Source organism: Scyliorhinus canicula, chromosome 7 (assembly GCF_902713615.1).
Source record: "Scyliorhinus canicula chromosome 7, sScyCan1.1, whole genome shotgun sequence".
Classification (NCBI taxonomy): Eukaryota; Metazoa; Chordata; class Chondrichthyes; order Carcharhiniformes; family Scyliorhinidae; genus Scyliorhinus; species Scyliorhinus canicula.
Window position 1 is genome coordinate 3,581,983 of NC_052152.1, and position 25,711 is coordinate 3,607,693.

At 44.6% G+C, this 25,711-nt stretch overlaps 1 protein-coding gene across 3 annotated transcripts in view; it reads right to left on the minus strand.

The window, feature by feature from the left end:
- cadm2b (cell adhesion molecule 2b) overlaps positions 1–25,711 on the minus strand; it is a 1,840,301-nt gene that overhangs the window by 1,132,895 nt on the left and 681,695 nt on the right. For 2 of the 3 annotated variants that reach the window (XM_038801311.1, XM_038801316.1), the window contains one exon: positions 20,036–20,117. The exons of the other annotated variant lie outside the window; for it this stretch is intronic. In XM_038801311.1, the coding sequence (XP_038657239.1) occupies positions 20,036–20,117 (82 nt within the window). The remainder of the gene's footprint in view (positions 1–20,035; positions 20,118–25,711) is intronic. 3 annotated transcript variants of the gene reach the window in all.

Genomic DNA, 25,711 nt, shown 5'->3' on the forward strand with positions numbered 1-25,711 from the left:
AGTCTATAAGAGGGTCGTTCAGAAGTCTGGTAACAGCGGGGAAGAAGCTGTTTTTTAGTCTGTTCGTGCGTGTTCTCAGACTTTTGCATCTCCTGCCCGATGGAAGAAGTTGAAAGAGTGAATAAGCCGGGTGGGAGGGGTCTTTGATTATGCTGTCCACTTTCCCCAGGCAGCGGGAGGTGTAGATGGAGTTAATGGATGGGAGGCAGGTTTGTGTGATGGACTGGGCTGTGTTCACGACTCTCTGAAGTTTATTGCTGTCTTGGGCCGAGCAGTTGCCATACCAGGCTGTGATGCAGCCAGATAAGATGCTTTCAATGGTGCATCTGTAAATGTTGGTAAGAGTCAATGTGGACATGCTGAATTTCCTTAGTTTCCTGAGGAAGTATAAGCGCTGTTGTGCTTTCCTGGTCATTGCGTCAACGTGGGTGGACCAGGACAGATTTTTGGAGATGTGCACATCTAGGAATTTGAAGCCGTCAACCATCTCCACCTCGGCCCCGTTGATGCTGACAGGGGTGTGTACAGTACTTTGCTTCCAGTGGTCAATGACCAGCTCTTTAGTTTTGCTGGCATTGAAGGAAAGATTGCTGCACCACTCCACTAGGTTCTCAATCTCCCTCCTGTATTCTGACTTGTCGTTCTTTGAGATCCAACCCACTATGGTCGTGTCATCAGCAAACTTGTAGATGGAGTTGGAACCAAATTTTGCCACGCAGTCCTGTGTGTACTGGGAGTGGAGTAGGGGGCTAAGTACGCAGTTTTGCGGGGCCCCGGTATTGAGGACTATTGTGGAGAAGGTGTATTATTTATTCTTACTGATTGTGGTCTGTGGGTCAGAAGTCGAGGATCCAGTTGCAGAGTGAGGAGTCAAGTCCTAGGTTTTGGAGCTTTGATATGAGCTTGGCTGGGATTATGGTGTTGAAGGCAGAGCTGCAGTCAACACATAGGAAACTGATGATAAATTTATATAAGTTGTATCGGGTGGCATCTGTCTCTTTGTTTTAGAGTGTGGGGAGTCTGACCACATTTCACCTATTGCTTTACAGGGATTGTGTACATACTGAGTACATTATAGTCTAAAATAGATTTTGTAACTTATATTATTCTTACAAATCTGTACATATCTGTAACGGTATAGTGGGGCAAAAGAGTTCATATTTTATTGTTTAACAAATGTTGTATTCTTTTGTTAAAAGTTAATCAGCTGACTCTGTTCAGCCACCTTCCATGTTTCTAAACAAAAAATAAAAGTTTTATCAAGCTGGGTTCCACACTGTCATTGTTGAATATAGTTCAGGCTGGGATAGATGAATCTCGCAGGGAATTAATGGAGTTGGGGAGCAGGTGGTAAAATGGAGTTAAAGCCCAAGATTCGCCATGATCATATTGAATGGGGCAGCACGGTGGCGCCTCACGGTGGTGAGGAACCAGGTTTGATCCCAGCTCTGGATCAGTTTCCGTGTGGAATTTGCACATTCTCCCCGTGTTTGCGTGGGTTTCGTCCCCACAACCCAAAAAATGTGCAGCATAGGAGGATTGGCCACGCTAAATTGCCCCTTAATTGGAAAAATTAATTGGGTACACTAAAGTTATATATAAAAAATGATCATATTGAATGGTGGAACGGTCTTGAAGAGCCGAATGGTCTACTCCCGTATCGGCCTCCCCGGACAGGTGCCAGAATGTGGCGACTAGGGGTTTTTCACAGTAACTTCATTGAAGCCTACTATTTAAAAAAAACTTCCCTTCCAGTTTCAGTGCGTGGGAGGAGCTGAGTGGGAACGGCCGAATTGCGCTCTGGGAAGGTGAGTGAACTGATATATTTGGGCTGCGGCTAAACCCGAGACACTACATAGAATTTACAGTGCAGAAGGAGGCCATTCGGCCCATCGAGTCTGCACCGGCTCCTGGAAAGAGCACCCTACCCAAGGTTAACACCTCCACCCTATCTCCATAACCCAGTAACCCCACCCAACACTAAGGGCAATTCTGGACACTAAGGGCAATTTATCATGTCCAATCCACCTAACTTGCACATCTTTAGACTGTGGGAGGAAACCGGAGCACCCGGAGGAAACTCACGCAGGAAACTACACGTGTCATGTCTCCCACCCGCCCTCCTCCTTTAACCAAAAAAAAGACTGTTGATAAGGAGCAGCGGACTTCAGATTCTCGGCGGGAGCAGTGGTGAGTGGTTGTTGGGAAGGTAAGTTTACCTCTTTAAAACTTTAAAAACTTACCTGGAAGGGTGACATCACAGCAAAGCAGTGACTTAATTGCCTGGCAAGGAAAGTGCTCCAATTAGCAGCAGCTGGGAGAAATTTAACTCTTCCTGTGTTGATGAGTATTGTGATTGGTAAGTAAAGTCTTTTTTTCCTGTCACTTATTAATTATTTGATAGTTTAGTTTGTAGTCAGTTAAGGTAAAGGCTAAAAATGGCAGGGGAACCCAGACACGTGTTATGCTCCTCTTGCTCAATGTGGGAATTCAGGGACGCGGCCGATGCCCCTGACTTCTTCATGTGCGGGTAGTGTGTCCAGCTGCAGCTCCTGTTAGACCGCATGACGGCTCTGGAGCTGCGGGTGGACTCACTTTGGAACATCTGCGATGCTGAGGAGGTTGTGGATAGCACGTTCAGTGAGTTGGTCACACCGCAGATTAGGATTGCTGAGGGAGACAGGGAATGGGTGACCAAACGGTAGAGAAAGAGCAGGATTCCAGTGCAGGTGTCCCCTGCGGTCATCTCCCTCCAAAACAGGTATACCGTTTTGGATACTGTTAGGGGAGATGACTCACCAGGGGAAGGCAGTAGTAGCCAGGCTCATGGCACCGTGGCTGGCTCTGCTGCACAGAAGGGCGGGAAAAAGACTGGCAGGGCTATAGTCATAGGGGATTCAATTGTAAGGGGAATAGACAGGTGTTTCTGTGGTCGAAAACGAGACTCCCGAATGGTATGTTGCCTCCCGGGTGCTCGGGTCAGGGATGTCTCCGATCGGCTGCAGGACATACTAAAGGGGGAGGGTAAACAGCCAGTTGTCTTGGTGCATATAGGCACCAACGATATAGGTAAAAAAAGGGATGAGGTCCTACAATCAGAATTTAGGGAGTTAGGAGATAGGTTAAAAAGTAGGACCTCACAGGTAGTAATCTCAGGATTGCTACCAGTGCCACGGGACCGTCAGAGTAGAAATTCAACAATAGTGAGAATGAATACGTGGCTTGAGAGATGGTGCAGGAGGGAGGGGTTCAGATTTTTGGGACATTGGAACAGGTTCTGGGGGTGGTGGGACCATTACAAATCAGATGGTCTACACCTGGGCAGGACTGGAACCAATGTCCTAGGGGGTGCTTTTGCTAACACTGTTGGGGAGGTTTTAAACTAATGTGGCAGGGGGATGGGAACCAGATTAGGAAGTTGGAGGTCAGTAAAGAAGCAGCAACTAACGCCAGTAAGGTACGAGATAATAAACTCAATGTGACTAGGGGGAAGAGTAGACAGGGAAAAGTTGATGAACGCAAAGGGACAGGTGGTCTGAGGTGCATTTGTTTTAATGCGAGAAGTGTAGCAGGTAAGGCAGATGAACTTAGGGCTTGGATCAGTACCTGGGAATATGATGTTATTGGTATTACTGAGACTTGGTTGAGGGAAGGGCAGGACTGGCAACTGAATATCCCAGCATATAGATGCTTTAGGAGGGATAGAGAGGGAGGTAGAAGGGGGGAGGAGTTGCATTACTCGTCAGAGACGATATCGCAGCTGTGATTAAGGAGGGCACGATGGCGGATTCGAGCACTGAGGCAATATGGGTGGATCTAAGAAATAGGAAGGGTGCAGTAACATTGTTGGGACTTTATTACAGGCCTCCCAAAAGCGAGCATGAAGTAGAGCTACAAATATGCAGACAGATTATAGAAAAATGTCGGAGCTATAGGGTGGTTGTGATGGGAGATTTTAACTTCCCCAACATTGAATGGGATTCGTGTAGTGCTGGAGGTGTAGATGGAGCAGAGTTTGTAAGGAACATCCAGGAGAGTTTTTTAGAGCAGTATGTAAATAGTCCAACTCGGGAAGGGGCCATACTGGACCTGGTATTGGGGAATGATCCCGGCCAGGTGGTTGATGTTTCAGTCGGTGATTACTTTGGGAATAGCGATCACAATTCCATAAGTTTTAGAATACTCATGGACAAGGACAAGAGTGGTCCGAAAGGAAGAGTGCTAAATTGGGGAAAGGCAGAGTATAACAAAATTCGGCAGGAACTAGGGAATGTGGATTCGGAGCAGCTGTTTAAGGGTAAATCCACATTTGAAATGTGGGAGTCTTTTAAGGAAAGGTTGATTAGAGTGCAGGACAGACATGTCCCTGTGAAAATGAGAGACAGAAATGGCAAGATTAGGGAACCATGGATGACGGGTGGAATTGTGAGACTAGCTAAGATGAAAAAGGAAGCATACATAGGATCGAGGCAACTCAAAACTGATGAAGCTTTGGAGGAATATCGGGAAAGTAGGACGAATCTCAAATGTCCAATAAAGAGGGCTAAAAGGGGGTCATGGAATATCTTTGGCTAACAGGGTTAAGGAAAATACCAAAGCTTTTTATTCGTATGTAAGGACCAAGAGGGTAACTAGAGAAAGGATTGGCCCACTCAAAGACAAAAGAGGGAATTTATGTGTGGACTCAGAGGAAATGGGTCTTAATGAGTACTTTGCATCGGTATTCACAAAGGAGAGAGACAAAACGGATGTTGAGGCTAGGGATGGATGTTTAAATACTCTAGGTCAAGTTGTCATACGGAAGGGGGAAATTTTGGATATTCTAAAAGACATTAAGGTGGACAAGTCCCCAGGATCGGATGGGATCTATCCCAGGTTACTGAGGGAAGTGAGGGTCGAAATAGCTGGGGCCTTAACAGATATCTTTACAGCATCCTTGAGCATGGGTGAGGTCCCGGGGGACTGGAGAATTGCTAATGTTGCCCCTTTGTTTAAGAAAGGTAGCAGGGAAAATCCAGGGAATTATAGACCTGTGAGCTTGACATCAGTGGTAGGCAAACTGTTGGAGAAGATACTGAGGGACAGGATCTATTCACATTTGGAAGAAAATAGACTTATCAGTGACAGGCAGCATGGTTTTGTGCAGGGAAGGTCATGCCTTACAAACCTAATAGAATTCTTTGAGGAAGTGACAAAGTTAATTGATGAGGGAAGGGCTGTAAATGTCATATACATGGACTTTAGTAAGGCGTTTGATAAGGTTTCCCATGGCAGGTTGATGGAAAAAGTGAAGTCGTATGGGGTTCAGGGTGTACTAGCTAGATGGATAAAGAACTGGCTGGGCAACAGGAGACAGAGTAGTGGTGGAAGGGAGTGTCTCAAAATGGAGAAGGGTGACTAGTGGTGTTCCACAGGGATCCGTGCTCGGACCACTGTTGCTTGTGATCTACATAAATGACCTGGAGGGAGGTATAGGTGGTCTGATTAGCAAGTTTGCAGATGAGTTTGCAGGAGTTGGAGATAGCGAGGAGGACTGTCAGAGAATACAACAAAATATAGATAGATTGGAGAGTTGGGCAGAGAAATGGCAGATGGAGTTCAATCCAGGCAAATGCGAGGTGATGCATTTTGGAAGATCAAATTCAAGAGCGGACTATATGGTCAATGGAAAGATCCTGGGGAAAACTCATGTACAGAGAGATCTGGGATTTCAGGTCCATTGTACCCTGAAGGTCACAACGCAGGTTGATAGAGTGGTCAAGAAGGCATACAGCATGCTTGCCTTCATCGAACAGGGTATTGAGTACAAGAGTCGGCAGGTCATGTTACAGTTGTATAGGACTTTTGTTAGACCACATTTGGAATACTGCGTGCAGTTCTGGTCGCCACATCACCAGAAGGATGTGGATGCTTTGGAGAGGGTGCAGAGGAACTTCACCAGGATGTTGCCTGGTATGGAGGGGACTAGCTATGAAGAAAGGTTGAGTAGATTAGGATTGTTTTCATTGGAAAGACGGAGGTTGAGGGGGGACCTGATTGAGGTCTACAAAAGTATGAGAGGTATGGACAGGGTGGATAGCAACAAGCTTTTTCCAAGAGTGGGGGTGTCAGTTACAAGGGGTCACAATTTCAAAGTGAGAGGGGGAAAGTTTAAGGGAGATGTGCGTGGAACGTTTTTTACGCAGAGGGTTGTGGGTGCCTGGACTGCTTTGCCAGCGGAGGTGGTAGAGACAGGCACAATAGCATAATTTAAGAGGCATCTAGATGGGTATATGAACGGGCGGGAACAGAGGGAAGTAGACCTTGGAAAATAGGAGACAGGTTTAGATAAAGGATCTGGATCAGCGCAGGCTGGGAGGGCCGAAGGGCCTGTTCCTGTGCTGTAATTTTCTTTGTTCTTTGTACTAGTGACAATACGCGATTTTCATATCATTTTCATTTCCTGCTCCTATTTTTTGTGATGTGGAGATGCCGGTGTTAAACTGGGGTGAGTACAGTAAGAATTCTTACAACACCAGGTTAAAGTCCAACAGGTTTGTTTCAAACACTAGCTTTCGGAGCACTGCTCCTTCCTCAGGTGAACCGGAGCAGTGCTCCAAAAGCTCGTGTTTGAAACAAACATGTTGGACTTTAACCTGGTGTTGTAAGACTTCTTACTATCCTATTTTTTGTGGTCTCATTGTTATTTCTTACAAAATACATTGTTTATTGCATTAAAGTGTGTCTGCCATTTGTCTATTCTCCTGAACTAGATGCACTGAAAATACATTTGCTTTCAATTATTTGAGACCACATCTTGAATGCAGTTTGGTCTCCTTATTTAAGGAAAGGTGTAAATGTGTCAGAGGCGGTTCAGAGGAGGTTTACTGGATTGATGGATACAGACCTGGCTGACGGATACAGACCTGGCTGATGGATACAGACCTAGCTGATGGATACAGAACTGGCTGACGGATACAGACCTGGCTGACGGATACAGACCTGGCTGATGGATACAGACCTGGCTGATGGATACAGACCTGGCTGAAGGATACAGACCTGGCTGACGGATACAGACCTGGCTGACGGATACAGACCTGGCTGACGGATACAGACCTGGCTGACGGATACAGACCTGGCTGACGGATACAGACCTGGCTGACGGATACAGACCTGGCTGACGGATACAGACCTGGCTGACGGATACAGACCTGGCTGACGGATACAGACCTGGCTGACGGATACAGACCTGGCTGACGGATACAGAACTGGCTGATGGATACAGACCTGGCTGATGGATACAGACCTGGCTGATGGATACAGAACTGGCTGATGGATACAGACCTGGCGAATGGATACAGAACTGGCTGATGGATACAGACCTGGCTAGGTCATAGAAGGCAGAGAGTAGCAATGGAATAGAGTGCTTTTCTGATTGGAGGGCTGTGACTCGTGGTGTTCCGCAGGGTTCAGTGCTATAGGACCTTTGCTGTTCATAGTATATCATAGAATTTACAGTGCAGAAGGAGGCTATTCGGTCCATCAAGTCTGCACCGGCTCCTGGAAAGATTTGTAGAATGTAGAAGATTTTAGTTTAGATGGGCCGCATGGCCGGTGCAGGCTTGGTGGGCCGAAGGGCCTGTTCCTGTGTTGTACATTTCTTTGTTCTTTGTTGATATCTGGAATGAACAGATCACCTTATGAGGAAAGGTTGAACAGACTGTGTTTATTTCCACTGGGTTTAGAAGAGTGAGGAGTGACTTGATTGAAGGATATAAGATCCTGAACGATCTTGACAAGGTGGAAGAGATGTTTCCCCTTGTGGGGTCGTCCAGAACTAGGAGGCTTTGTTTTAAATTTAGAAATCAGGATTTTAGGTCAGAGATGAGGAAAATTCCTTTCTCCCCGAGGATTGTGTGACTTTGGAACGCTTTGCTCACATGTTGGTGGAAGCAGCATGATTAATATTTTTTCCGGTGCAGGTAGATTGTTGCTTGGCAAAGGAATCATGGGCTATCAGGGGTAGATGGGCATGTGGAATTTGAAACACAAACAGCTCAGCCATGATCTAATTAAATGGTAGAACAGGTTTGAGGGGCTGAATGGCCTACTTCTGCTCCTAATTCGTGTAGTTGCATAGTTACCAAATTATCAATTTTTGTGTGATCCACAAACTTCAAAATTGTATTATCGATACCTAACTCCATGTAACTTATCCAAGAAAAGCAATGATCCCATTAACAATCTCTGGGGTAGCTCACTGAATACTTCTCTCCAGCACAATAAAATTCATTCACCAATACGCCTCCTATCCCTTCATCAATTATGTATCCAAGTCACCTTTGTTCTTTTAATGCCAAGTGCTTCTGTTTTCTGAATAAATTTGTTATGTGGTACTTTATCACATCTTTTAAAAGTCCATAATAGCAACATTGACTGCTCTCACAACCTTCATAAAACCTTTTGTTTCTTCAGCAAATAGCTCAATCAGCTTAGTCAGACATCATTTGTTTTTAACAAATTTTTAACGTGGGCAGCACGGTGGTGCAGTGGTTAGCATTGCTGTCTCACGGCGCCAAGGTCCCAGGTTCAATTCCAGCTCTGGGTCACTGTCCGTGTGGAGTTTGCACATTCTCCCTGTGTTTGCGTGGATTTCACCCCCACAACCCAAAGATGTGCCAGGTAGGTGGATTGGCCACGCTAAATTGCCCCTTAATTGGAAAAAATGAATTCGGTACATTAAATGAATTTACGAAAAAGAAAACAAATTTTAACATGCTGTATGACCCTTTATTAACCTATGCTTCTAAAAGTGAGAATCAATTTTGCCCCTGACAATGGTCTTCAGTAATTTTCCACCACAAATGCGAGGCTGATTGGCCTACAGTTACCAAATTTCTCCCTCCTTTTTTTGATTAGCATTTGCAACCCTCCAGTCCTGTAACACAAACTCAATATCCAAGGAAGATTGAAAGATTGTGTTCAGAGCGTCTGTTATCTCCATCTTAGCAACCCATCTCAACTGAAAGACTCATCAACTTTGAACTATACCCTCTCCACTGCTCTAAGCATTTCTTCCTCCACCATCAGTGCTCAATGGCTGTAGTGTGTACCACCTACAAGGTGCACTGCAGTGACCTTTCCAGCCTTCTTCAACAGCACTTTCCAAACTCATGACCTCTATCACCTGGCACATGGTAACACCACACTTTCCTAGTTCTCCTCCATGTCACACACCATCCTGACTTGGAACTACATCTCCTTGTCGCTGGGTCAAAATCCTGGAACTCCCTTCCTAACAGCACTGTGCGAGTACCTACAGCACATGGACTACAGTGGTTCAAGAAGATGGCTCACTGACCCTTTCTCAATGACAATTATGAATGGGCAACAAATGCTGGCCCAGCCAGCAATGCTATGAATGAACTTCTTTTTAAATGCACTCTTGCACTTACTATTTTTATTGCATTATGTATTTCAGTTCCCCCCAGCGACATTAACAACTTATTTTGTGACGGAAGATGCAAAGTACTCCTTCAGCTCCTCAATCATATCTCTGCTTCCACAAGGTTTCCTCCTTTGTTCCCAGTTGACTTCATCATTCCTTTAACTATTCTGTTACAAAAAAAAGGTTCCTTCTCATTACCAGCTAATTTCTTCCCATTCTCTTTTTGTCCCTTCTCCCTAATTGTGCCAGCTAAAAGCATGTGCCTGAGGAGAATGATTCGTGTAAACCAGGTAATGTTTAGCAAATGCCCTGGCAAGGATCAGTGAATCAGCAGATCATCCATCACTGATGTTTTACATGATAATAAAAGTGATATTATTTTTGCAAACTAAGTATCAGGATTTACAGCTGGAGTAAAAATGTTCCAGCAAATAATAATGAGGATATAAACTGCTCTGAACCTATCCTGTACCTGTGGAATCACCTTGCATTCTGTGGCACTTTCATTCAGCTATGCGACTGGCCAGACAATTATAGAGACCTTCTGATGTTTACTTCCATTACTGAGGAACAGCCATTCTCCAGCTCATCCCCAACAACCTTTCACAGTTGGGCCTCAAGATGAAAATGTACTTTTTCCCGCCTCTGACTTTTGGAGAAGATCCAACAAATGGCATTGATTAGCAGCTTGAATTAATTGTTGGAGCTGTAAGAAAGGGTACAGAAACTGGGAATATTCACATAATGTGGATTAGTAAAACACCCAAGATGATTCACAGAAGCATTGTCAAACCAAAAGTTGACACCAAGTCACATGTTTTTTTAAAGGGGTATGGGGTAGATGACTGAGTTGATCAAAGATGTCGGGCAGGATTCTCGTCCCATTTCATCCGTTTCCTGGTGTGGGGAAACCCCGCTGGCAGCGGGATTCTTCGCCCTGGCACCCAGCCAATGGGGTTTCCCTTTGTGGGCACCCCCATCTATGGGGAAATCCACGGGCGTGAGTGCACTGCCAGTGAAACGGAGGATCCTACCAACAGAGAATCCAGCCTGTAGGTTTTAAGGACAGTGTCTTAGATGAGGAAGAGAGTCAAAGAAGTTTAAGCAGGGAAATCCAGAACTGGGGCTGGACTGTCCGCTCCACCGCGCCACATTTCTGTTTTTCCCCCACCGGCAGGATTCTCCATTATGCTGGCTGGTCAATGGGGTTTCCCATTGTGGGGCAGCACCATGTCGTTAGGAAACCCTCGGGCTGCCAGGCAAAACAGAGCATCACAACTGAGTCCTTGGCAACTGAAGGCATGGCCACCAATCAAACTGTTTAAAATTCAGGAAGCGCAAGAGCTCAGAGAACATGGCACAGAAGACTTTGAATCTAGGGTGGGGTGGCACGGTGGCACAATGGTTAGTACTGCTGCCTCTAGGGGCAGCACGGTGGCCTAGTGGTTAGCACAGCTGCCTCACGGCGCTGAGGTCCCAGGTTCGATCCCGGCTCTGGGTCACTGTCTGTGTGGAGTTTGCACATTCTCCCCATCTCTGCGTGGGTTTCGCCCCCACAACCCAAAAATGTGCAGAGTAGGTGGATTGGCCACACTAAATTGCCCCCTTAATTGGAAAAAATAATTGGATAATCTAAATTTTAAAAAAAAAGTACTGCTGCCTCTCTCAACACCGAGGACCCGGGTTCAAACACGGCCCTGGGTCATGTCTGCTTGCATATTCTCCCCATGTCTGTATGGATCTTACCCCTACAACTCAATGATTTGCAGCGTGAGTGGATTGGCCACGCTACATTGCCACTTAGTTTGAAAAATAAATTTAAAAAGAAGAGGCCTTATTAAAGTTTTCAAGATTGTAAAGGGTACTGTTGAATTGAAATCCAACAAATTCTTCAACACAAGCAGAAAACATGGACTTGAATGAACTCTGAAGTGAAAATGTACACAGAAGGTGCGGAATTTAGAACAATCTAGAATGGCGGTGGAGGTTAACTCAGTAGATATTGGACAGAAAAAGGGTTCAGCAATATGAAAAATAAAGTACTTTGCAAACTTTGAGAACCGCATACATGGTAATAATATTTTGCAGGCTATCATATTGTTAAATAATGATGTACATTTCAGGGACTACCACCTGCCCAGTGAATACCAGCTGAACATCCCACAAATTTCTATCTGTACTCAGTCTTCATAACGTATTTGCTTCTCTTTGCTGAATACATTTTTGTTTTACACATCTTACAATCAGCACTGGCAGAAATTAATGTCTGAGTGTTAATGGATTGTAAAGTGCTATAAAAAGAAACAAAGTCAAACCCTCCTTTGAGATAGCCTTCAACTGCCAATCAAGAGACTTGTAAAAGTCAATGTGGTCTGAAATTCAATGTAAACAGCCAAGGACAATGGATAAAAACAGAGCCTATTGTAACTGAAAGGGGAATGAAATGCTTCTCCAAGAAACAAGTTGCAAAATGGTTCTGACCTGTGAGAATATTTTAGGATAGACAGGCTGCAGGTGTGCTTTGCCCTGTTATGGGATGGAAAACATGAAAGAAAGCAGGCTGAAGGTTTCACCTGGCTAGTTGCTACTGTGCCCTTGTGCTTCCTGGAAGTAAGTGGAGAGGGGTACTAACCTCCTTGCTTCCCTCTCAGAGTCATGGTCTTGCTTTTAAGGAAGAATAGTGATTCGCACCCGGATGCCTAACCTCTGCAGGGGCTGTTGTGGGGTGGGGGTGGGGGTGGGGGGGGGGGGGGGGGCGGTAGAATGCTCAGAGTGTAGTCAGGGGGGAACCCCTAATCCAGCTCCTTGCCTGCTCCAAAAACCAATTCAAATTCAAATTGAATCCAATTCATGGTCCCCACAAGAGAGACAGACCAGATCTGAGCCAAAAGGCCGAGAAGCGATACTGCACTCGTCTTTAATCTCACTAATAGGATTAAAATTAATACAAATTAGCTGCGATCAGTTTCTCATTGAGTTTCTTGCCAACTGGAGTGAGCAGAGGGATGGGAAACTGATTTACGCCCAGCGCAATCTCGTTTCAGGGTTGCCCTATAATGTATAGTGGGATTTACGCCCAGCGCAATCTCGTTTCAGGGTTGCCCTATAATGTATAGTGGGATTTACGCCCAGCGCAATCTCGTTTCAGGGTTGCCCTATAATGTATAGTGGGATTTACGCCCAGCGCAATCTCGTTTCAGGGTTGCCCTATAATGTATAGTGGGATTTACGCCCAGCGCAATCTCGTTTCAGGGTTGCCATATAATGTATAGTGGGATTTACGCCCAGCGCAATCCTGTTTCAGGGTTGCCCTATAATGTATAGTGGGATTTACGCCCAGCGCAATCCTGTTTCAGGGTTGCCATATAATGTATAGTGGGATTTACGCCCAGCGCAATCCTGTTTCAGGGTTGCCATATAATGTATAGTGGGATTTGCGCCGGGGCAACGTGTCTGGAAAATCACCCCCACTAACTGAAAACAAAATCTCAAAATCTGAAATCAAGACAATACTTCCATGTATTGGCAAGCAACAAAGCAAAGGCAGTTTACATTTCAGGTGGGGCATGTCTCTGGAACGTTCTCTCAATTTCTGGCTGCATTTCCAGCTCTTTTTGTTCTTCGACAAGGTGACAGCATTGATTTTTGATTGTTACTGTTACAATTGAAATGTACAACTTGTGTATTTTAGTGTGAATAATTTTTGATAGCAAATAGGAAGAAAGGAAAGTACATTTATGAATAGGAATTCACCATACTGCATAAATCTGAACAGAAATACAGCAAATGGTTTTATCTAAAACACCTCAATCACCGAGCAGTTGTGCTGTTCCGAATATGTCATTGAACACAGCAAGAATACAGCGTTCAGGATTTTAAAACCCTGAATCGCTAAGCAGTCAGTTGCAAATTACAGTAACCCATCAGCAGCAAGACATCTTTATTGTTTTACTTGCAAGACAACTTGGCACGTAAAGAAGAAAAAAAATGGTAGAACCTCGCTAATGAAAACAACCGCAATGCATTCACAGCCTCTAATCCATTATTCAACAGTCCTTTGTCATTCCAAACATTCCTGTGCAGCAGTACAGTCTCACATACAGCAGCTACACACAATTTGGCATGGCAGACATGTTCCTGCACATATTGGGTCATCAATTATGATCCAATTAATTAGGTTTAATTTATGATACCAGAACAGTGTATGTTTCTCGACTGATTGTTTATCTGAAAGCTTCACTGACTTCAACAGAAAACAGTGTTTGGTCACAGGAAGAAAACACATTTTCTTTAAAAACATCTATGTGCTGGACAACTATTTATTCTAATCACCTTTTAGAAGCTTCTGATCATTGATTTGATTTGATTTATTATTGTCACATGTATTAGTATACAGTGAAATGTATTGTTTCTTGCATGCTATACAAACAATGCATACCGTACATAGGGAAGGAAGGAAAGACTGCAGAATATAATGTTACAGTTATAGCAAGGTGTAGAGAAAAGATCAACTTAATACGAGGTAGGCCCATTCAAAAGTCTGATGGCACCAGGGAAGAAGCTGTTCTTGAGTCGGTTGGTACGTGACCTCAAACTTTGGTATCTTTTTTCTGACGGAAGAAGGTGGAAGAGAATATGTCCGGGGTGCGTGGGGTCCTTAATTATGCTGGCTGCCTTTCCGAGGCAGCGTGAATTATAGACAGAGTCAATGGATGGGAGGCTGGTTTGGGTGATGGACTGGGCTACATTCACAACCTTTTGTAGTTTCCTGCAGTCTTGGGCAGAGCAGGATCGATACCAGGCTGTGATACAACCAGAAAGAATGCTTTCTATGGTGCATCTGTAGAAGTTGGTGAGGGTCGGAGCTGACATGCCAAATTTCCTCAGTCTTCTGAGAAAGAAGAGTCATTGGTGGGCTTTCTTAACTATAGTGTCGGCATGGGGGGACCACGACAGGCTGTTGGTGATCTGTACACCTAAAAACTTGAAGCTCTCAATCCTTTCTCTTTCTTTCTCATTGATATAGACAGGGGCATGTTCTCCACTATGCATTATAATATGATGAGGCAGTGATACTTTCAGATAAAATTCCCAATACAACTGCAAATAGTCTATTTATTGATGATGAAACTCCTCTTACATCTCCTTCCCCACTACAGTTCAGTGGCTATTGTACTGCATGATTTGGCATCAAGACACTAGCAAGATGAAGAATGATGTAGTTGATTCCGAGACTAGGGTCCTGAATCAAAACAAAATAAACTACGATGATATGAGGCGCAAGTTGGCTATGATGGATTGGGGAATGCGACTTAAAGGGATGATGGTGGATAGGCAAAAGCAAACATTCAAAGAGCGCATGGGTGAACTGTGACGATTGTCCATTTCAGTCTGGCGGAAAATAGGAAAGGGATCCAAACCATGGTTGCAAGGGACATTCGAGAAATGAAAGAGGTATACAAATTGGCCAAAAAAAACAGCACACCTGAGGAGTGGGAGGAGTTTAGAATTCAGCAAAGGAGGACAAAGGGATTAATTAAGAAGGGGAAAATAGAGTAAGAGAAAGCTTGCAGGGAACACAAAAACTGGCTGTAAAAGCTTCCATTGTTATATGAAGAGAAAAAGATTGATGAAGACAAATAAGGTCCCTTATGGTCAGAATCAGGGGAATGTATAATAGGGGACAAAGAAATGGCTGGCCAACTAAATACACACTTTGGTTCTGTATTCACAAAGAAGGACACAAAAAATGTACCACAAATGTTGGGGAATGTGAGTGAGGGAGAGGAACTGAAGAAATCAGTGTTAGTAGGAATATGGTATTGGGGAAATTGATGGGATTGAAGGCTGATAAATTTCCTGTGCCTGATATTCTACATCCCAGAGTACTTAATGAATGGCACTTGAAATAATGGTCATCTTCTAATATTCTACAGATTAGAACAGTTGAGACAGATTGGAGGGAAGCTAATGTAACTCCACTATTTACAAAGGGCGGTAGAGAGAAAACAGGGAATTATAGTAAGCCTGATGTCGGTAGTGGAGAAAATGCAGAGCCCATTATAAAAGACTTAATATATCACAGCACTTAGAAAACAGGATCAGACAGGATCAGCATTGATTTACGAAAGGGAAATCATGCTTGACAAATCTACTGGAATTCTTTCGAGGACTAGTACAGTTAACGAGGGGGAACCAGTGGATGTGACTTATTTGGACTTTCAGAGGTTTTTGACAACGTCCCACATAAAGAGATTAGTGTGTAAAATTAAAGCCATTGGATTGGGGGGAGTGTATTGAGATGGATAGAAAACTGGCTGTCAGATAGGAAACAAAGAGGAGGAATTAATTGGTATTTTTCTGAATGGCAGGTAGTGGGGTGCCACAAGGATCTGTACTAGATCTGTACTACGCAGGGGCTGGTTTAGCACAGGGCTAAATAGCTGGATTTTAAATGTGTGCAGGGGGGTTTCCTGATGCAGTATGTACATAGGCCAACGAGGGGCGAGGCCGTATTGGATTTGGTACTCGGTAATGAACCAGGACAGGTGTCAGATTTGGAGGTAGGTGAGCACTTTGGTGATAGTGACCACAATTCGATTATGTTTACTTTAGTGATGGAAAGGGATAGGTATATACCGCAAAGCAAGTGTCATATCTGGGGGAAAGACAATTATGATGCGATGAGGCAAGACTTAGGATGCATCGGCTGGAGAAGAAAACTGCAGGGGATGGGCACAATGGAAATGTGGAGCATGTTCAAGGAACAGCTACTGCGTGTCCTTGATAAGTATGTACCTGTTAGGCAGGGAGGAAGTGGTCGAGCAAGGGAACCATGGGTTACTAAAGCAGTTGAAACACTTGTCAAGAGGAAGAAGGAGGCTTATGTGAAGATGAGACGTGATGATTCAGTTAGGGCGCTTGAGAGTTACAAGTTAGCTAGGAAGGCTCTAAAGAGAGAGCTAAGAAGAGCCAGGAGAGGACATGAGAAGTCTTTGGCAGGTAGGTTCAAGGATAACCCTAAAACTTTCTATAGATATGACAGGAATAAAAGAATGACCAGGGTAAGAGTAGGGCCAGTCAAGGACAGTAGTGGGAAGTTGTGCGTGGAGTCCGAGGGGATAGGAGAGGTGCTAAATTAGTATTTTTCATCAGTATTCACACAGGAAAAAGACAATGTTGTTGAGGAGAATACTGAGATACAGACTACTAGACTAGAAGGGCTTGAGTTTCAGAAGGAGGAGGTGTTAGCGATTCTGGAAAGTGTGAAAATAGATAAGTCCCCTGGGCCGGATGGGATTTATTCTAGGATTCTCTGGGAAGCTAGGGAGGAGATTGCTGAGCCTTTGGCTTTGATCTTTAAGTCATCTTTGTCTACAGGAATAGTGCCAGAAGACTGGAGGGTAGCAAATGTTGTCCCCTTGTTCAAGAAGGGGAGTAGAGATAACCCTGGTAACTATAGACCAGTGAACCTTACTTCTGTTGTGGGAAAAGTTTTGGAAAAGTTTATAAGAGATAGGATGTATAATCATCTGGAAAGGAATAATTTGATTAGAGATAGTCAACATGGTTTTGTGAAGGGTAGGTCGTGCCTCACAAACTTTATCGAGTTCCTTGAGAAGGTGACTGAACAGGTAGATGAGGGTAGAGCAGTTGATGTGGTGTATATGGATTTCAGTAAAGCGTTTGATAAGGTTCCCCACGGTCGGCTATTGCAGAAAATACAGAGGCTGGGGATTGAGGGTGATTTAGAGATGTGGATCAGAAATTGGCTAGTTGAAAGAAGACAGAGGGTGGTGGTTGATGGAATGGAGTTCAGTTACGAGTTGCAGATGACGCAAAACTGGGTGGGAGAGTGATCTGTGAAGAGGATGCAGAGATGTTTCAGTGTGATTTTAACAAGTTGGGTGAGTGGGCAAATGCACAGCAGATGCAGTGTAATGTGGATAAATGTGAGGTTATCCTCTTTGGTAGCAAAAATAGGAAGGCAGATTGTTACTTGAGTGGCTGTAGATTGTGAGAGGCAACAAGACCTGGGTGTCCTCGTACAGCAGTCACTGAAAGAAATCATGCAGGTGCAGTGATTTTTTTCACTGTCTCTGTTGGGGGGGGGGGGGGTCCTGGTGAGAGGTTGTGGGGGGCTGGGTCAGCCTCATATCCTCATACTGTCGGGTGGGGGGGGGGGGGGGGGGGAGAATGTGACCCAGCAAATCCCATGTTGGGCCTGGTGGAATTGCATTGGGGGTGAGTTCATTGGTGGAATTGCATTGGGGGTGAGTTCATTGGTGGAATTGCATTGGGAGCTGCCCGACGTCACTATTGTGCAGCCCACTCAAACTGGCAGCCAATAGTGGATTTGCTGACGGAATCACTCGCAATCCCTGCCATGCATAAATTAGCATGGTAGGGGACAGTGAATCGCCTCTGGTCGCCCGCTCCCAGTGTGAGTGCAAAGCAGAGGCGATTCATCTCCAGCGGGAGAATATGGGCCAGGATTCTTCATCCCGTCCCACCCGTTTTCCGGTGGGGTGTGCCCTCGCTGGCAGTGGGATCCTCCGTTCCAGCAGCCGGCCCATGGGGTTTCCCATTGTGGGCACTCCCACGGCATCAGGAAATCCCGGGCGTGAGTATGGTGCCAGCGAACCGGAGGATCCTGCCAATGGAGAATCCCACCCATAGTCTCCCGAACGGGAATACAGCCCCTGGTCAGACAGAAATTAAATATTGCATCTGTGCTGGTCACTGAGATGTGAAGGAGCTGGAGTCACATCAGGAAAGAGTCAAGAGGGTGAGCTCCAGCCAGTATCAGGGTTTTGAATTCAATAAGTAAAGACCAGAGAAACTTGGACTTTTAAGCCTGCAAAGAGTGATAGAGGTTACCTTATTGAGGGATATTTATATTGGTCTTATCCATCCACAATAATAAAGGGGATTGTAGAAGTAGATCGAAGTAATGGGAAATGTAAATATAGAATGTTGTTTAAATTAAATGACCAGTATAAAATAAAGGGATGTAGTTCAAACTAATAAAGATGCAAGAAAACATGTCAGGCTCCTCATTTCCAAGCTTACAAATCCCGTGTTTTAATCTGACTGGAAATTACCCACATGACTCTTTCCGGCTGTACTCCAGCACATGAATATTCCCTTTATATCGGAGCGATAGTGCCGGATTTTGAACTGATAAAAAAAATGGTGGCAGTGGTGAAATTTTCACTGTCATTTGATTAGTTAGATGTTACACTGGGGTGACTTTAGGATTTGTGTGGATGGAGAAAGTAGTTTCCCTGTCCATAATTATCTGTGTCTTGCAGCAGCAGGCTGAGCAGTTTGGGCCTGGCATCCACATCCAGCTCCCAGGGTAAGTGGGCAGTGTACATACCTGCTTCAACACTCAAGTCTTGTACTTCAAACAAAGACATTTTTATGCAGAAAACGGATCTATCAGGTATTGGGATTAGCATTGCAAATAACAGCTCAGTATTGCACTAATCTTCTAAAACCCTTCATATTATATTCCTGACCAGTTTTGTATGAACACTCACTTCACTGACTCAGACTAATTTCGGAGAAGCTGTTAAATGAACTTGAACGTGATGACACTTCATTGGAATGCTGAAATCTATTTAACTGGAGGATTTATCCTCAACTTTCAATCAATGGGAGTTGAGATTTCACTGATGATGCTGCAATTCTGTCTTTATCTTGTTATATTGGACTTATGCACTCCTAATAATAACGGGTATTATAGAAGCAGCTATAACTGTAACATTATATTCTGCAGTCTCTCCTTCCTTCCCTATGTACGGTATGCATTGTTTGTACAGCATGCAAGAAACAATACTTTTCACTGTATACTAATACATGTAACAATAATAAATCAAATTAAAGTAACTGAAAACCGTTATCTGTAAAATAAATTGAAATACAAATGGAAGATAACAAAGACCTAGGAATGTCTTACACGGCAGTGGAACAAGGAGTGATTCCAAAGACATTCCAACTTTCTGTATAATACTTGGAAAACCATAATATTCATGAAGGGAAGTAAAGGAAATAGATAAAACAGCAACCATTCTGCATTAACTTCAAGCAGAATAATATGATTTTTTTTCTTTAACAACATGATTCAAAACATTAATCTTTCTAATAACTTATGCTGTGACATATAACCTTAGCAAAGAGAATAGATTGTCAATTGTTCTCCTATCTTTAACTAGATCAGACAGAAAATACGGGCAGCCAATATATTCCTCAAAAGTAACCAACCCATCAACACTAAAACTTATGTCAAATCATTATTTGTCCAAGAAAATGTTCATGACTTGAACTTTCTATTGGAACTTCTAGCACACAAACACTTCAATGTCTGAAACTATTTTCTCTGTTACTTTAAGGAGTTCTTTATTTTCATACTTCTATTTAAAGTTTTGCATATAATGACGTATTACTGAATTGTAGTCAAACTGCTTTTGTAGAATATCTCTCATCTCGTCCAACATCATTCAAAATTTTCCCTTTCACAAATTCTCTGGTCTTACAATATGAAAGAAAATGTGCAGACACTATTTATGTCAACAAAACTATTTCTCAGGTGAATTCCATTACCGTCGATTAGTAGAATGAGCTGAGTGGTGCTTGATCCCATCCCAGTGACACTTCGGAACTGAAAATCTTTCAATGCACTTACCTGTGGAGAGAAAAAGAAAAAATTGAAGAAACATTTTTGACATCTTTAGAATAATCAAAACAATCTGCTGTTGATTTCTTGAAGCTATTGAAGGTGAAATTGATCACCACAGGAGCACAGTTACACAGTAAAACATCCCAGAGTCAGCACATGTTTAACACTGCAAGGAAAAGAACTTGGATTGCAATGTAAGATGTGCTGCCAATTCGTTATTGCCCATTTTGCAACACAGACCAATTACACCCCAATAATCCATAAGGAATAGCAGCTTTATTTATAATCATGGAGCAAAACCCAAACTTCAACAACTACCGACTGGTGGCCCTGTCGTCTATTGCCATGAAATGCTTCGAGCGGCTAGTCATGAGGCGGATCAACGCCAGCCTCCCATATGGCCTCGATCTATTGCAATTCGCTGACCGCGGCAACCAATCCACAGCAGATGCTCTCTCTCTGGCCTTACAAACAACTCTCGAACATCTCGACAACAAGGACACCCTACATCAGACTGCTGTTCATCGCCTACAGCTCAGCCTTCAACACCATTATTCCAACAAGACTTATAACCAAACTCTGCAACCTTGGACTTGACCCCTCCCTGTTCTCAACTTCCTCACCAACAGACCGTAATCAGGATAGGTAACAACACCTCCTCCACAACAGTCCTTAACACCGGGGCCCCGCAAGTGTGTGTGCTCAGTCCTCCACTGTACTCCCTGTACACACCTGACTGTGTGGCGAGATTCAACTCCAATTCAATCTACAAGTTTGCAGATGGTACGATTGTGCTGGGTCGTATCTCAAACAACAACGAATCAGACTACAGAAAGGAGATAGATCACTTGGTTGCATGGTGTACCAAAAACAACCTCTCTCTAAATGTTGGAAAGACCAAGGAACTGATCATCGTCTTCAGGAAGCGCAGCACGACACACACTCCCGTCTGCATCAATGGACACGAAGTAGAGATGGTCGATAGCTTTAAGTTCCTGGGGGTCACCATCACCAACCACCTGTCCTGGTCCACTAACGTTGATGCAACAGTCAATAAAGCCCAACAATGACTCTAATTCCTACGAAAGCGAAATAAATTTGGCATGCCTGCCTTGCTTCTCACAAACCTCTACAGATGTGCCATAGACAGCATCCTATCCGGCTCCATCACACCTTAAATGGCAACTGCTCAGCCCAAGATTGCCATAAACTACAGAGTGTGGTGAACTCAGCTCAACACATCACACAAGCTTGCCACCCCCATATTGATTCTGTCTACACCTCCCGCTGCCTCAGGAAGGCAGACATCATTGTCAGAGACCCCACCCACCCAGGCATTGCCTTCTTCCAGACCCTTCCATCAGGCAGAAGATACAGAAATCCGAAGACCCGCACATCCAGACATCCAGACAACAGCTTCTTCCCCACAGCAACTAGATTCCTCAATGACTCCCCCTCGGGCTGATCTGTTCCCTGGAAGAACGCTATTCACGACGCCCTATGCCGATCTTGTTTGGCCCTTGTTCCACACTGTAACCAATCACTATTTGTTGATGCACCACTGACAAAGTACTCTATCAATTATTCTTTTTTCTACTATCTATGTACTTTGTACATTCCTTCGGCCGCAGAAAAATACGTTTCACTGTACTTCAGTACATGTGACAATAAATCAAATCAATCAATCAAAATATCCAACAATAAATATATGGCTGTGTCAAAAATATTGATCATTCTAAATCCTGCTGAAAGAGAGAAACTTGTCATCAGTGTATCTTAAAGAAATGTATTTATAAAGAGGTGGTCACACCAGCACTGCCACCCACCCAGCAGCAACACATAGATTCTAGTTAGCAGGATAATTAAAGGGATGGGGAGGATTCCTGCAGAATCTTCACAACTTTACATCTGCCCCTCATGGTCAATCAAGACATGTCTCTCCTGCACTGATTAGCTGCTGATTAGCTCGATATGCACAGCAGCAATGTGTGTCATCTGTCACAGATACATATCACAATAACTGACAAGGTGGGGAAAACAAACATGAATTGAAGTTCACCATAATAAAACTGTTCCTGCATACTGCTAGAGGGAATATTTACTCACATATACTGTTACAGTATTTCAACAATAATTTGCATAGCGAAACATCCCACAATGTATAACAGAGTGTTCACAAACCAAACAAGAGTTTGGGTAAAGCAGTTACGGTGCAGTTAAAGACAGAGATTTGGGAGGCTTTTTGAGAAGAGTTGAGGTAGGCAGAGGAAATGTTACGAAGGGACTTTCAGCTGACAAAACATCGGTTGGGATTTTCCTGCCTTGACATGTTAGGACCTGCCACAGGACATGAGGCAGTCCACCAAAAGTCCACTGACTTTCGGCGAGACCAGACAATCCCAGTGGTGGGCGGAGCTGAAAAATCCCACCCACAATGGCTGAAAGGTCTTGCATGAGTGGTGAGACTGAAGGAGAGGAAATCACAGAGTAAAGCAGAGTCCAAAGGTTTCACAATGGTAACGGAATGCGTTTCACATATCGTACACTGCACGCGGTCAGACATTGGCCAATGTGATGGATTAAACTATGTGACAACTGCAGCTAAATCTGTCAGAGAGTTGTTTTTTTTCGTCTGAATCGACAAATAATGTTACTGGGAATATAGGCCTGGAGGTGGCAGGGTGGAACAATCCTTGCAACATCCCAGTGGGACCAGATGGGAACAAGAGGCAATATGATTGCCACACAGATATTTCCATTCAAAGGAGTTTGTTGCAGCAATTTCCCGACTAGATTTTGCACTAAGATTTGCAATGACAATTTCCAAAAGCCGATAAGTTTGCCTTTCAGTTTAAGTTAAGTTTACAATGCATTGGAACTTTTGTTTAACTGAATAAAGAAGCACTCCAGAAATAAAAGAAATGGATAGCAGGAACCAGTATGCATGGATATATAACAGACATTTATCATAGGCTGCCACAACTCCCATATTGCAGAAACCTTGGGAGGGATTCTCCCATCCCGCGGCAGAGTGTCCACGCCGTTGTAAACACCATCGCGTTTTACGACGGCGTGAACAGGCCGCTGCCAGGACTAATTCTACAGGGGTCAGCACTGCGCTGGAGCGGTTCAAGCCGCTCCAGCTGCCGATCCCGGCACGAACCGGGTGCCGCGGGATCCGCGTATGCGCAGTGGCGCTGGCGCCAACGCACACATGCGCTGTGGCGCAGGCGCAAACGCATGCATGCGCAGTGGCCTCTTTCAACGCGCCGGCCCCGATGCAACATGGCGCAGGACTACAGGGTCTGGCTCTTAGGAAAGGAGGCCCCCAGCCAGAGAGGCCGGCCCGCCGATTGGTGGGCCCCGATGGCAGGCCAGGCCACATCGGAGGCCCCCACTGTGTTCGGCGCCCCCCCTTCTCCCCCCCCCCCCCAGGCCGCCATCTGACTCTCCCACGCTGAGTTACTGCCAGCTGAGAGCAGGTGTGAACGGCGCCAGCGGAACTGAGCGTTTTTACGACGGCCCGGCTGCGTTGAGCAGCCCGCGAAGTGCCAAACACAGCGGTGCCAATGGCGCTGATTCTCCGCAGAGCAGAGAATCGCGTGCCGACGTCGGGGCAGAGTACCGAGACCAACCCTTTCCCTGTCACTACTTCCTTCTTCTCCTTTAAGCTGCTTCGCTCTTTGACCAAGCTTTTGACCAGCTGTTCTAATAAATGCTTCTTTGAAAGGTCTTAGGATGTATTACTCTGCTAAAGGTATTACATAATGTAATTGTTGAGACGTCTGCCAATTCTGATTTGCAAGGCAAGCGACCTAATTCACACATATACTTGTTTCTTCAACTGGTTCCAAGCAATGGGAATAGCAGGTCACCTCAGCAACGGGAATAGCAGGTCACCTCAGCAATGGGAATAGCAGGTCAGCTCAGCAATGGGAATAGCAGGTCAGCTCAGCAATGGGAATAGCAGGTCAGCTCAGCAATGGGAATAGCAGGTCTCCTCAGCAATGGGAATAGCAGGTCACCTCAGCAATGGGAATAGCAGGTCAGCTCAGCAATGGGAATAGCAGGTCACCTCAGCAATGGGAATAGCAGGTCAGCTCAGCAATGGGAATAGCAGGTCAGCTCAGCAATGGGAATAGCAGGTCACCTCAGCAATGGGAATAGCAGGTCAGCTCAGCAATGGGAATAGCAGGTCAGCTCAGCAATGGGAATAGCAGGTCAGCTCAGCAATGGGAATAGCAGGTCAGCTCAGCAATGGGAATAGCAGGTCAGCTCAGCAATGGGAATAGCAGGTCACCTCAGCAATGGGAATAGCAGGTCAGCTCAGCAATGGGAATAGCAGGTCACCTCAGCAATGGGAATAGCAGGTCAGCTCAGCAATGGGAATAGCAGGTCAGCTCAGCAATGGGAATAGCAGGTCAGCTCAGCAATGGCACTTGGTGTGTGCCTGCAGTCACAAACCTGATACAAGATGAGCAAATGTGTGCTCTTGTCCACAAAAGCAGAGGTTGCAAAATTTACCCCTCTCAAAATGAAAGATGATGCAGTGTGTTCAAAGCCGATACTACATTCCTAACTGCTTTAGATCAGATTTCTGATGCAACAATGTCTGCAATAAACTGAGGTATTTGCTCGTCACAGCAGTGAAGTACATCAGATCTCGAGTGACAAATATTTTGCAGAATTTTAGCTCCTTGTCACACACCTCGGGAAAAGTATGAAAAGGTTTATTGATGCAGAAAGAAAAATAACTTCATTAAAATCGGTACAACAGTAATCAACGTCAGCAGTTGCCTTCACAGGCCGTGCTCACACTTCAAAACCATCAACACAAATAAAAGCTCCACAGATGTGTGCCAAGAAACAATTAAAGAATATTCAGAACAACTTTGTATCTGCCTCGGTCTGCCTGGAAAATAAAATGGACTTTATATATAAAACCTTGTATATAAATCAGTTTGTTTTCTGAGCATCCTGGCACAGCTAAAGCAAGGTGTTGGGCAGGGTAACGGCAGACAATTCCCACCATTACTTTTCCTAAACGCATTGAGTCAACGACTTGCAACAAAGTAAATTGCTGCATAATTAACTTATAACGAACGCTGTTTCACATTAATTGTCTATTGCTGAATTTACCCAGATTTGTTTACCCAGATAAAAGTTTTCAGAAGGGTTATAGTTTTTCTTTGAATGACAACTGATGAATAAAGAAGATGGAGGGAACATCTTTCACACAGTACTGCAGTCCTGTTGTTAGGTAAAGAGAAACAAATGTCTGATTTTCAGATTGCTGCTGATTTTGATTGACAGCTAGAAGCAAATAACAGGAAAAGAAAATGGCCGGGATTCTCCGTTCCCCGCCACTAAGATTGGGAATCCATATTGGGCGCAGAAACCCGCGGCACGGCAAAAAGGGGATTCACAGAGGGTGGGAAATCGGTTGTGCGTCTCCATGCCCACCCGCTAGCCATGACAGGATTCCCGGCAGCCCAGCCAGGCTCCCCACCCTGACCAGTGGGACCATGCAAGTATCTCATTGGAGCTATTTTACATGTCATTGGCGGGTAGGACACACAAATCACAAATCAGGTGAGATG